This window comes from Rhinatrema bivittatum, chromosome 4, assembly GCF_901001135.1.
Source record: "Rhinatrema bivittatum chromosome 4, aRhiBiv1.1, whole genome shotgun sequence".
Lineage (NCBI taxonomy): Eukaryota > Metazoa > Chordata > Amphibia > Gymnophiona > Rhinatrematidae > Rhinatrema > Rhinatrema bivittatum.
Genome location: NC_042618.1, coordinates 184,817,097 through 184,830,848, shown reverse-complemented (window position 1 = coordinate 184,830,848; position 13,752 = coordinate 184,817,097). Strand labels below are relative to the sequence as shown.

General features: G+C 47.0%; 1 protein-coding gene across 1 annotated transcript in view; it reads left to right on the top strand.

Moving 5' to 3' along the window:
* HELZ (helicase with zinc finger) overlaps positions 1-13,752 on the top strand; it is a 639,316-nt gene that overhangs the window by 393,310 nt on the left and 232,254 nt on the right. Inside the window, 1 exon segment of the mRNA XM_029599344.1 lies at positions 1,252-1,399. Coding sequence (XP_029455204.1) covers positions 1,252-1,399 — 148 coding nt within the window.

The following is a 13,752-nucleotide window of genomic DNA, read 5'->3' as shown; positions in this document are numbered from 1 at the left end:
CTGTGCATGGGGCAAACTTGAACTTTCCAACATGAAATTGATCTGAAACATAAGGCCAGGTCGACCCTTTAGGGGCTGCAGCAGAAGAAAGTGAAAGCTCTGGAGTGGCCATCACAGACTCCTGACCTCAACATTGTTGAGCCACTTTGGGGAGAATTCAAACATGCAGTTCATGCTAGACAACCAAAGAATTTACAGGATCTGGAGGCTTTTTGTTTCACAACATGAGAAAATCAAGGGCCTCATTCACAACTACCACAAAAGACTTCATGTCGTCATTAATGCAAAAGAGAGCAATGCATGATATTAAGAACTAAGGTATGTAAACTTTTAAACTGGACCAATTTATTATTTCTTTTATTGCTATGGTTTGTTTAATGATTGTGCTATTTTGTGATGCATAAAATAGTTTAATTTGAAACACATTAAAAATAAAAGAAGGGTTTTGTCTGATCACTCATGTTTTCTTAAAATACTACACATCTTACAAACGGGCCGATACAGTAAAAAACACGGGAGAGCGCCCGCTCTCCTGTGCGCGCGATACAGTAAATACATTTATTTAAATTAGGCCCAGCGGTAAAAAGAGGCGCTAGGGACACTAGCGCGTCCCTAGTGCCTCTTTTCGGACAGGAGCGGCGGCTGTCAGCGGGTTTGACAGCCAACTCTCAATTTTGCCGGCGTCGGTTCTTGAGCCCACTGACAGCCACGGGTTCGGAAACCAGACGCCGGCAAAATTGAGCGTCCGGTTTTCAACCCGCTGTGCACTTTCCGTGCCCGGAGAAATTAGCGCCTACCTTTGGGTAGGCACTAATTTCTGAAAGTAAAATGTGCGGCTTGGCTGCACATTTTACTTACTGAATCGCACGGGAATACCTAATAGGACAATCAACATGCATTTGCATGTTGCGGGCGCTATTAGGTTCGGGGGGTTGGACGCGTGTTTTGGACGCGCTATTACCTTTATTGAATAAGGGGTAAAGCTAGCACGTTGAAAACGCGCGTCCAAATGCCGGCTAACAGTGGGCTCCGACGGCCTGAAAGTCTGCTAGAAGTATGTAAACTTATGAGCATAACTATAATTATCAGAATAGGCTTTTTTAAATAACTATTTCATTTCTTTTCATTCATTTATTAATATTTATTTATTTTTTTCCAGATAAAAATCACTCAAAGTGATCAACAACACAGTTATTTTACTTCCTTATCTGTGAATTGACATGTGTTTTTATACTGCTTTACTTTACGCAGTTACACATCAGAATTGTTCTATGAAGGTAAACTTATGGCTAGTGGGAAACAGCCCTCGCATAAAGATTTCTACCCGCTGACATTCTTCACAGCACGAGGAGAAGATGTCCAAGAAAAAAACAGTACTGCCTTTTACAATAATGCTGAGGTAAAAATTAACATTTATTTAGGTAAAATGAATTTAACTTGAAATATAAATTATAGTTTCATTTTCGTCTGCCTTGTTCCTCTTAAAAACTTAATTGTTGTAATACAGTCTACAAAATTTTCTTGTAACAAATAGCACACACTTAGTAATACTATCCATATTAGTATCCTATGTAATAATAACAGTTTCCATCTGTCATGGTCCTTCTCGTTGACCAATCAGCTTTTGAACCAGTTGCCAAGCAACCACATTATCAGTGTTGCTCAAAGCCTCCGTTTTGTTTCTCAAATTGCTGAAGAAGATTTCTGCTGCTCTCTCTGCATCCATATACACACTTGGGAATTGAGGCTGAATTGGGTGGGGGTGGGAGGAACTGAGGGTGGGGAGGAGGGAGGAGGAAAGGACTGCTGAGAATGAGGAGGAGATTAAGGGGGGGGGGGGGGGTGGCTGGGCTGTCAGTTCATCCTGCTGAGATAAGGGAGAAATTTGAAATTGGGAGCTGGGAGTGGGAGAGAACTGAGGATTGAACACACTCAGAATGCATGTGTACTATGCTGTGAAACTTTCAGTCTCTCAAATCCTGTCATTTGTGATAAGTGCTCTTCTAGTAAAATATTATTTGACCTTGTGCATATAATTTAATGCAATATCAGCAGCACAAAAAATCCTGTATATGGAACAAAACAATTTTTACAGCTTATATATGCTATAGTTTAGCTAACAGAATACAAGTCTCAAAGTTTTATATGCGGTAGAACTGAATGCCTGAAACTGTTTGGTAGATAAATGCTAAAGATCAGTGACTTGAGGACAAAAGTTATTTAGTAAAGATTGGTAATGGCATTGATTGCATCTGTAAGAGAATCAGCATATATTTCATAAATGAAAAAAGGTTGTGAGAGGTCTTAAAACAAAGAAAGTGAAGACAGCATTACAGTCATTATCGATTGAAAGTAGAGTTGTTAATGGCCAGAGTTGAAGGTTAGGGGCAAAAACATTTTGATAGTGACAAGAAAGACACGAACAGTAATGTTGTTAACATTCATCTACTATGGGGGGGGGGGGGGGGGGTCGTTTTAAAGAAGGCTGATATGCTTTCAATTGTCCAGTGTTGCAGTACTATATTCTGGCACTGTGAAGGAGTTGAAGGCTGTAACATCTGCATAAGAATAATCGAAGTGTAATTTTTTATTACTGATTTGCATTCTTGGTAAAACTAAATAGCATTTGTTAAAACATTGGGTTTCTATGCGATCAAAATGTCAATAATTAAATGTTTTAAAATTAGTTAAAAGAAAACCAACTAAGTTGTTGGATAGAAGTGATAAGCTTCATGGTGATAATTTTAGAACTGCCTGCATTTGTGCAAATTCTGTAGTTAACCACATTAATTTTCACTCTGACAATTATCCCAGAAAAACTACCTACACAGGGTTTACACCTGCTAAGTTGTGCGGATCATTTTTCCAGGAACCATTGCCTGCATACTTTTGAAAATGCAAAAGTATATTTCCTCTGCACTCAGGCAGGCCAAACCACACAAGTAGGTTGTTCACTCTACCAGCAGATGGAGACAGAGTAAAAGCTGACATCATGGACATATTGCTCTTGTTATGGGAACTGGCCGCTGTAGGCCGCAGCCTGCTCCCTCCACCTACTGCTGCGGCTGCCTGCCGCTTGCTAGCCCCAGGAGTCTCGCGGCCGCGGGGCGCCACAGTCGCCGTGCTCTCCCTGCGCCGGGCCTCTGGCACAGCTGCTCCTTCCCGGCCTTGCGCTCCTTCTGCACAGGGCCTTCGACGCTGTTGCTCCTTCCCAACTGCACGCTCCTTCCACGCAGTAACCCCGTCAGGCATCCAACACTGCTACTCCTTCTCGGCCGCACGCTCCCTCTGTACAGGGCCTAGGCCTCCGATGCTGCTGCTCCTTCTTGGCCTGGACGTGGTGGTGCCCGGTCCGGTCCCGCAGGGATGCCCCGTGCTCCTAGGCACACGCGCGGCCTCTGACATCATTTAAGGGAATCGCTAAGGGAGGTGCTAGGACTCCTCCCTCTTGACCTGGGACTATTTAAGGCAAGGCCTTCCTGCAAGCCTTCGCCTTGGCTACTCAGCTCCTGCTTGTGTTCCTAATAGTCCCATTCCTGTATTCGTGCTTCTGACCGGCTAGACCTCTGCTTGTTCCTGACCGCTGAGATTCGCTGCTTGCCAAGACCTCTGCTTGTTCCTGACCTCCGAGATTTGCTGCCTGCCAAGACCTCTGCTTGTACCTGACTTCCAAGATATTCTGCTTGCCAAGACCTCTGCTCATCCCTGACTTCTGAGACACACTGCTTGCCAAGACCTCAGCTTGTACCTGACCTCCAGCCAAGTCATCTGCCTTGCCTCACCAGCTCCTGCCTTCTACTCATCACTGCCTGCTAAGAGCTACACCTGCACCCGGACTCTGTCTCCTGAGGCCCCACATAAGTCCAGCCGGCCCCGGTACCCAAGGGCTCAACCTGAAGGGAACGTGGGCTGGTAGTGGTGAAGCATCCATGAGGTCTCGGGCTTCCCATTAGCCTCGCTTGCCAACGGTGGAGACCTGTGGGACTCCTCTTCACAGGTGGTACCAACTTCCCCTTGGCCTAAGGATCCATGTTCCGTAACAGCCCTGCCCCAACATGGCATGGCGGTCCAGAGGGAGGTCTGCGGCGCGGCTCGCCAGCCGCAACTGCCAGCTGAAGCGAGGTTCCCGGGTCTGAGGAGGCGGAGTCGGCCGAGCCGGTAGGTGGGGGGTTTGGCTACGGTCCCGTTCAGCCGACTTTCACAACAGAATGGAATGCACCAGATGCAAGCTTTAAAGGGGGGTATGCTTTGGCGAGTTTCTATCCCTTGGATCTGAAGGCAAGAGAGCAGTTGCGTTTCCTGAAGATGGATGTGCTGGTGTGTTATATTACTAAGTGGTCCATCATTCTGGTGTAAGGCGGGGCAGTTCTAAAGAATGCTCAGGTTAGAGAAAGTGAGGCTATCCTTAAGCAAGTCTTTCAGGCTTTGGCGATGAATTTGCAAATTGCTTCTTGTTGTTTCCTAGTGGCTCGAGGTAGTCTGTATCTCTCCCAGGAATCTGAGGGAGCGGGGACGGATAGCAGAGTCATAATGGAACCAGGAGCTGCCTTCTTATCTGATGCAGGCTGTGATCTTGCTCGCACTGACGCCAGAGGGGTTGCTTCTGAGATAGCGACAAGGCATCAGCTGTGGATGTTATAGGCCAGACTCCCCGAGCAACATCAGGAACATATTGCTCATTTTATATAAACAAGCAGGAAATTGTGGTGTCTGCAATGCTTTGCAGAGAAGTGCTCATGATATGGAGTTGGTCTGTCCCAAGAAACATCACATTATCTGTAGCCTATCTTCCAGGGAAATGCAATGTGTTTGCAGATGTCCTAAGCTGTCGGCTACAACTTCATGAATGGTCCCTTCATCAGTTAGTAGCTCAGAGCTATTCTAGTTCTGGGGGACACCAGAAATAACCTCTTCGCTACTCCTTGGAAACACAAGCTCCTCCTCTATTTTTCCAAACAGGCCAGTATTGGAGGCTTTGGCAATAGATGTGTTCCTCATTTACTGGTTCTCCAAAATGTAATGTATGCTTTTTCTCCAGTACCCCTCATCTAAAAAATGTTCAAGTTGAAAAGGGATGCAGGTGTAATGATGCTGGTAGTTCCATTCTGCCCTGGTCAGATTTGGCTCCTGTGGCTTCATAACTGGTCCAAGCTCCACCAGTCTTTCTTCCAATCTTTCCAGATCTCCTCACGTAGTTCAGAGGTTCTCTTCACCATCCCAATCTACAGTTGTTAGCACTCAGCTTGGATATTGAAAGCAACATAGTAATGTAGTAATACTACACAAAAGCCAACAGGTCTGTTAGAAGAGAAGTTTTTCCCAGTCCTGGGAACTGAATTCTATGATTCCCCAGGGATCAATACTTTCCACAACTTTAATATTTATCTTGCTTCTCTTGCCATCTTGATAGAGTACCAGGGTCTTTCATATGTGATATATGCTGAAAATATACAAATCTGTTGTCCTTTGGCTATTGCTCATTCTTAATTCATAGCTCATGTCAATATTTGTTTACAGGAAATCAAACAATGGCTGGCATATAGTAAGCTGAAACTAAATCATAACACCACCAAACTTTTATGGTTAAAAAGGCTGTACTGGTAATTAGATAGTCCTAAGTTCCACATAGTCACATGCCATCTCTCTAAGCAAGAAGTAAAACTTTTTGGAGTCTGGTTTAATTCAACTTTAACAGTGGGAAAACATATTAGTGTTAAAGTGAAAACTTGCTTTTTTCACCTGTGCAATATACACAATATCTTCGTCCATATCTGGATAAAGATGATCTTTGTACTTCAGTCCAGTTACTAGTCTATTCTTTGATTGGCCCTGACTAAATATCAAACCCACAGACAGATTCAAAACACAGCTGCTTGTTTGATTGCTATACAGCCAGTGCTTAAGATACTCTACCAGCTGCCTATCACTTACAGACTGGAATTCATGTTGTTGTGTATAGTTTTCCGCATTCTTCATGACCAGGCTGCATTGTATTTAGCAAAACTTATTTCTCGGTACCAGCCCAGTTGGGTCCTTTTATCTTCACAGCAAATATTACTGGCTACTCCTTGAATGCATTTAATGGAATCTAAGCACAATGCCTTTTCATGCATCGCACCCACTTTGTGGAATGCATTGCCTATTAATCTCAGATGAAAAGTAGATTATTATTTTGAAAACAATGTGAAACTTTTTTTTCTGATCTGTCTTTATGTAATTACATCGTGTTTCTGTTTTATTGTACATCTCTTTGTAAACCAATGGGAAAGATGCAGTTTATAAATCCAAAAATAAAAAAATGACTTTGCCATTTTCTGGACGAGTGAGAGAAGTTTTACTGGCTGCAAGGAAACTTGCCATAAATGCTCTTACAACTTTAAGTGGAACAGATTTTCATGTTGGTGCATTTCTATAGAAGAGAACCTCACATCTGCACTTCTACACTACCTTCTTCAATTAGCAAATACAGGTTTAAAATCAAATTCCATCAGAGTGGAGTGGAAGAGTATCCTAGTGGTTAGAGCAGTGGGCTATGAACCAGGGAAGCCAGGTTCAAATCCCACTGCTGCTTCTTGTTAACTTTGGGGAAGTCCCTTAATTTCCTAACCCCCCAATCCCCAAGCGCCCTTGCAAAGAAAACATAATGCTGTTTATGGACAGATTATGATCATAGTATATTATAATCTAGATAAGATAACATTACCAAAACAAACAGAATCCAACAGTAATATATTGGCAAACCTGAAAATGTATAAACCTGAGCTTGCCAAACCTGAAAATGTATAAACCTGAGCTTGCACTAATGCAGACGGTCATCTAAGCCATTGCAGCCTTAATTACGCTTGCTTTTACCTGGCCATAGAATCATAAGAATGAGCCTGCTGTAGGATAACACCACATCACCTAGCTAAAGGCCTGAAATACAGATTTTAGATGAGGACTGGACCACTAGCTTGCAAAGAATGCGATAGAAAGGCGCAGCAAAAAAAAAAGGCATGTCTCATAGGCGCAAAGCACACAGTTTCAAGCACCTGCATTAACAGCATCAGGGAATTGTAAGTAATGGGGCACCACCTGTCCTGGGGTGTTCCCTTAACACTTGCCTAGACCATCATTAGTCTTTTGACAGTGAAGTGGGCCATGGGGCTTTGTACATACAGTGCTTTCAAGAAGGGGCTAGACTCGGGAGTAATCTTAGAAAATATTTCTTTATAGAGAGGGTGGTGGATATGTAGAACAGCCTCCCAGTGGAAGTGGTGGAGACAAAAACAGTGTAATTACGGGGATAATTACAGGGGATCTCTAAGGAAATGATGAGAATTATATTGCTAAATTAATTGAATGGCTGGGCAGACTGGATGGCCATACGTCCTTTTTCTGCCATCATGTTTCTAAGAACGCTAAGCCTGCAGGGTGATTTGCACTGTACATATGGCTATGCTTGCTTTCTTATAGTGTAATATATGCTGTATCAGTGATTCCACCACCATAGACCAGATCACCACCCCACCCTCATTTAAAAGGAGTGTCTGAAAATAGGATAACACCTAGCAGTAACTCCTCCTTGTGTTCTCTGCCAGAGAGTCTATCATCTTCCAAACATCGGGGGACCAAGCTGCCATACCTCCACAGATACTGAATTGCTGACCTGATCTGCCTCCAGAGTAAGCACCTGAAAGAGGCCCACTTAAAGCAGGAGAGAAAATCAGCTACATTGTTTACCACACCCAAGACATGTGCTGCACAGAATGTGATTGTTATGCTGTAAGCAGGCGAGCATCAGATTCCTAAGAGGTGCATTTGCACCCAGTGACATAGCTGAGAGTCTGTTTCTGGGTTCGACCATGGACATATTGGCTGATCAGAAGATGCTGCTTGCATTGTCAAGTGATTTCCCCAGATCCTAAGGATGACTACAATTGGGAACAATTCCAGAAAGGTTAAGTTAAGTCCCTCATGATCCTGGTTTAATGTTACTCCTAGGGGCCAGTCCGTGGCACACCAGGCTCTCCTGAAGTATATGCTGAAACCTAGGTCCCTGGACACGAGTGTGCTGATGCAGTTGGGTGATTATTTGAAAAATTGTAAAGCACTTGATAAGAACATAAGAAATTGCCATGCTGGGTCAGACCAAGGGTCCATCAAGCTCAGCATCCTGTTTCCAACAGAGGCCAAACCAGTCCACAAGAACATGGCAATTACCCAAACACCAAGAAGATCCCATGCTACTGATGCAATTAATAGCAGTGGCTATTCCCTAAGTAAACTTGATTAATAGCAGTTAATGGACTTCTCCTCCAAGAACTTATCCAAACCTTTTTTGAACCCAGCACACTAACTGCACTAACCACATCCTCTGGCAACAAATTCCAGAGCTTAATTGTGCGTTGAGTGAAAAAGAATTTTCTCCGATTAGTCTTAAATATGCTACTTGCTAACTTCATGGAATGCCCCCTAGTCCTTCTATTATCCAAAAGTGTAAATAACCAATTCACGTCTACTCATTCAAGACCTCTCATGATCTTAAAGCCGTCTCTTCTCCAAGCTGAACAGCCCTAACCTCTTCAGCCTTTCCTCATAGGGGACCTGTTCCATCTCCTTTGTCATTTTGGTTGCCCTTCTCTGTACCTTCTCCATTGCAACTATATCTTTTTTGAGATGTGGCAACCAGAATTGTACACAGTATTCAAGGTGCGGTCTCACCATGGAGCGATACAGAGGCATTATGACATTTTCCGTTTTATTAACCATTCCCTTCCTAATAATTCCTAACATTCTGTTGCTTTTTTGACTGCTGCAGCACACTGAGCTGACAATTTTAAAGTATTATCCACTATGATGCCTAGATCTTTTTCTTGGGCAATAGTTCCTAATATGGAACTTAACAAGCAGGATGGTAGCCCTCACCTATGGGTGACATCACAGGATGGAGCCCAATCACGGAACACTTTTGTCAAAGTTTCCAGAACTTTGACTGGGCATGCCCAGCATGGCACTAACCCTGCAGCCAGCAGGGGTCCCCTTCAGTCTTCTTTTTTCCGCGCAGCAGTAGCCTCGTGGTTAAGGAGCTCTGCAGTGATTCCTGACAGGAATTTTCCTCACGGAATTACTAAAAGTTAATATGCCCCACAGGGATCCCTCCTTTAACTTTTTCAAGCCGCTGCACTCCGGTAAGTTTTTACCCGTTTTCCGTCGATTACCGTCAAGTTCGGCCGTCGACCGTACCGCGGCTCAATTTTTGCCATGGCTTCTGGGTTCCATTGGTGCCCAGACTGTAATCGCACCATATCCATTACAGACCCCCATAAAGTCTGTGTATTCCCTGTACGTACCAGGATCATTCCAGACTGTGGGTTATGTTCCCTGTCCAGCAGATGGAGTTAGAACCAAAAATTCCCAGGGGAGGACCTATATAGCCACGCCTCCCTCGCCTCAATCCTCAGTATAGTTCTAACTCCAGCAGATTGAGCAGGGGACATGGTGGTCCCCAGCACTTTTCTAGTTTTATTTTCTCTTTGAGGAATCAATTAAATAATATTAGATAAAGGTTTTCTTCTAAGGGATAGGTTCTGTAGTGTTCTGACAGGACCACTCCGTTCAAAGAGAGACACTGTTTTCCAGTCAGGAACTTGCTGACAGGCTGTGTTTTTTGCCTGTCACTTTATTTCTCTCTTCCTATCTCTTTGGTTTTTTTTTTCCTCATCCTTGGCTGGCTAGAGTGTGGTAAGTGTTATTTCTATTTCTTTTTCAGTCGTTGGTAGGAACAGGAATTTATGAGGGGTGAAAGTCTGTAGTGCCGACCGCTCCCCCTAGCCCCGGAGTTTTCCTTTTCCCCTCCTCCCTTTCAGGGAGTGATTGGAGTTCCCGCCCTGCAGCTCTGCGACGACCCATTCCCCGGAGCTGCTCACCGTCGGGACGGCGTTTTTCCCCGACGGTCTCTTGGGGACGGTGAGGGGTCCGGAGGCCAAAGAGTTTTATTAATTTGCCGCTTCAGTTGTTGCCGCACGCCGCAGCCGCCCCTCCCCCTCCCTCCCGCCGCGATGCAAAAATCGCCGAACGGCTCCGGAGCTCGGCACGGGCTTCAGCAGACCTCAGAGGGATTTTCTTCAGCTTTTCCTGAGGGGGGAGTATGGCTTACCTGGTAGGCAGCTTGGAGGAGAGTCGGCCCGCGCTGGCAGGAAGCGGCATGCCCCGTTTCCCCTCAGCGCGGAAACGGCGGCCATTTTCTCAGCTGACTCGGAGGCAGCTCTCTCTGAGGAGGACGTCGACGCTCCTCTCCAGGTTTCCTCTAACAGTATGGAGTTTCGGAGCGCAACGGACCAGGGCAGGCAAGGGGACGACGTCTCGGGGGGCCCCTCATCAGCACTTCCCGCTTTTTCGTTAGAATTCATTGTTTTAATGCACAAGGCATTTTTACAGAGCAGGGATCCGAATCTTGGAATTTGGGGTCCCCCTCCCCCCAAACTGGCCTGCTTGACACAGCTTTCGACGGCAGACCCTCCCTTAGGGAGGGCTTCTTTGCCCACAGGGGGTGCGGGGTCCACTCAGCCCCCCCCCCCGTGGTTCCTTTACCATTGCAACAACCGTCGGGGGATCCATGGCAAGATCCAGATGCGGATGATCCCTCCCTGGCGGCCCAGGTAGAAGGTGACGACCCGAGGGTCCTCCGTATTTTTCAAGCAGCGGAATTGGATGATCTCATCCCCCACATCCTCCAGGAAATGGACATTGACCCTCCTCCGGATCCTGTGGCTCAGGATCCGAAGATTAAGAAAGGGGATCGTCTCCTAGCGGGCTTACGACCTCTAGCGAAAGCTTTTCCCACGCATCACAACATCTTGCAATTGATTTCAAGGGAGTGGGATACTCCTGAGGCCAATCTTCGAGTCTGTCGAGCCATGGAAAAGTTATACCCTCTCCCCACTGATTTCTTGGAGATTCTTAAGGTTCCTGCTGTTGATTCAGCGGTATCCGCGGTCACGAAACATACTACCATCCCGGTCACGGGCGGGACGGCGTTGAAGGATGTCCAGGATCGCAAGCTCGAGGTTTACCTCAAGCGTATCTTCGAAGTTTCAGCGTTGGGGATGAGGGCTGCTATCTGCAGTTCCCTAGCACAGCGAGCAGCTCTGCGTTGGGTACAACAGCTTCTCACTTCCCAATCTTTGCCACAGGCAGAGACTATTCAGGCTGATAGACTTGAAGTGGTGGTTGCCTATGGAGCTGATGCTTTTTATGATCTGTTAAGGGTCCTCGCTCGTTCCATGGTGGCGGCGGTGTCCGCTCGTCGTCTTTTGTGGCTACGAAACTGGGCGGCAGATGCTTCGTCTAAGACACGCCTGAGTTCCCTTCCTTTCAAGGGTAGGTGCCTATTTGGGGAAGATTTGGATCAGATCATCAAATCTCTTAATGAGAATGCGGTGCACAAGCTACCAGAAGATCGTCCACATTCTTCTAGATCTTTTTATTCCTCCAGAAATAGGTAGCGGAATCAACGGAGGTCGCGTCCTACTAGACAGCAGACACCTCGGGCTCCTTCTACACGATCACACACCTGGAACCAGTCCTTTCGGGGGCGCCGCCACGGTAAGGATACTCAAGGGGCAGGTCCTTCCTCGAAGGCTTCACAATGATGCCAGAAGGACCCAAGAGGGGATCCCCCACCTGGGGGGTCGCCTTACTCTCTTTTACAAGGAGTGGGCCCAAATTACGTCGGATCAATGGGTGCTGGACATCTTAAGACAAGGCTACGTATTAGATTTTGTACACGAACCCCAAGATCATTTTCTGTTTTCTCCTTGCGGTTCCCGTCTCAAACAATTAGCAGTCCGACAGACTCTCGATCGTCTGCTACAGCTGGGGGCGATAGTACCGGTAGTGGCCTCCGATCTGGGAAAAGGTCATTATTCAATCTACTTCGTGGTTCCCAAGAAAGTGGGCACTTTTCGACCTATCCTGGATCTCAAGACGGTCAACAAGTTCTCAGAGTTCCTCGTTTTCGTATGGAAACGCTCCGTTCAGTGTTAGCAGCCGTGCATCCGGGAGAATTCTTGGCCTCTTTGGACCTTACAGAGGCATACCTTCACATCCCGATCCATCACCATCATCAGCACTTCTTACGCTTCAAGATTTTGGGACAGCATTTTCAGTTTCGTGCTCTCCCTTTTGGTCTGGTGACGGCTCCGCGTGTCTTCACCAAGATCATGGTAGTGGTGGCGGCGGCGCTCTGCAAGGAGGGTATCCTTGTACATCCCTATCTAGACGACTGGCTCATTCGGGCGAAGTCGAGGGCGCAGGGGTTACCGTGCTGTAGACAGGGTAGTACAGCTTCTTCAGTCTCTGGGATGGATCGTCAATTTCTCAAAGAGCAAACTGATACCATCCCAATCGCTGGATTTTCTGGGAGCACACTTCGACACCAGCCGAGCCAAGGTATTTCTGCACCCGGACAGAGCTCGGGCTCTGCGTGCTCAGGTAACACGGTTCATGGCACTAGTTGCTCCCACGGCGTGGGATTATCTCCAGGTACTGGGAACCATGGCCTCAACAATCAATTTGGTTCCGTGGGCCTTCGCTCATCTCAGGCCTCTCCAGAGGTCTCTACTTTCGCGATGGAACCCAGTGTCGAGAGATTTTCAAGCAGTACTGCCCATCCCGGATGTTGTCTTGCTCAGCTTACAGTGGTGGCTGGACCCTCAACAATTAGCTCAGGGTGTGTCTCTACAGAACCCGGATTGGGTGGTCGTCACCACGGATGCCAGTCTCACCGGCTGGGGGGTGGTCTGTCAGGACAGGTCTCTCCAAGGCCGATGGATGATGGAACAGTCCACTTGGCCCATCAATCGGCTGGAGACCAGAGCAGTCCGTCTAGCGCTGCAGGGGTTCTACCCACTGGTACGCAGTCGAGCGGTTCGGATTCTTTCGGACAATGCAACCACAGTGGCGTACATCAATCGCCAGGGGGGCACCAGAAGCCATCTAGTCTCGTTGGAGACCGACGAGTTGATGACATGGGCGGAGCTACACTTACAGCGGCTAGCGGCTTCGCACATAGCGGGCGTGGACAACGTTCAGGCAGATTTTCTCAGTCGACAACACCTGGATCCCGGAGAGTGGGAACTCTCAGAGGACGCAATGCGAAGGATAGTACAGCATTGGGGGAGACCCCATGTGGATCTAATGGCAACCGCGACAAATGCAAAGGCCGCCCGGTTCTTCAGCCGCAGGCGAGAGCGCGGCGCGGAAGGAGTCGACACGCTGGTTCTTCCCTGGCCTCGACAGTGTCTCCTGTATGTCTTTCCTCCGTGGCCTCTAGTGGGCAAGGTTATCCGACGGATAGAGACGCATCAAGGTCCGGTGATCCTAGTTGCACCAGAGTGGCCTCGTCGACCATGGTTTGCAGATCTTCTCAATCTGGCAGTAGACGGCCCTCTTCGGCTCAGTCATCTGCCACGTCTTCTTCGCCAAGGACCAATATTTTTCAAGGAGGCAGATCGCTTCTGTCTTGCGGCTTGGCTTTTGAGAGGCATCAATTGAGTCGGCTTGGATATCCAGAATCTGTCATCTCCACGCTCCTGAAAGCTAGGAAGACATCCACGTCGGTTACTTATGTCAGAGTATGGAAGGTTTTTGAGGAATGGTACGAGTCAAAATCGATTCTACCAACGCAGGCCTCGGTGACACATGTGCTTTCCTTCCTACAGGCTGGTCTGGATTTGGGCCTTGCCTATAATTCTCTTCGTGTGCAGGTGG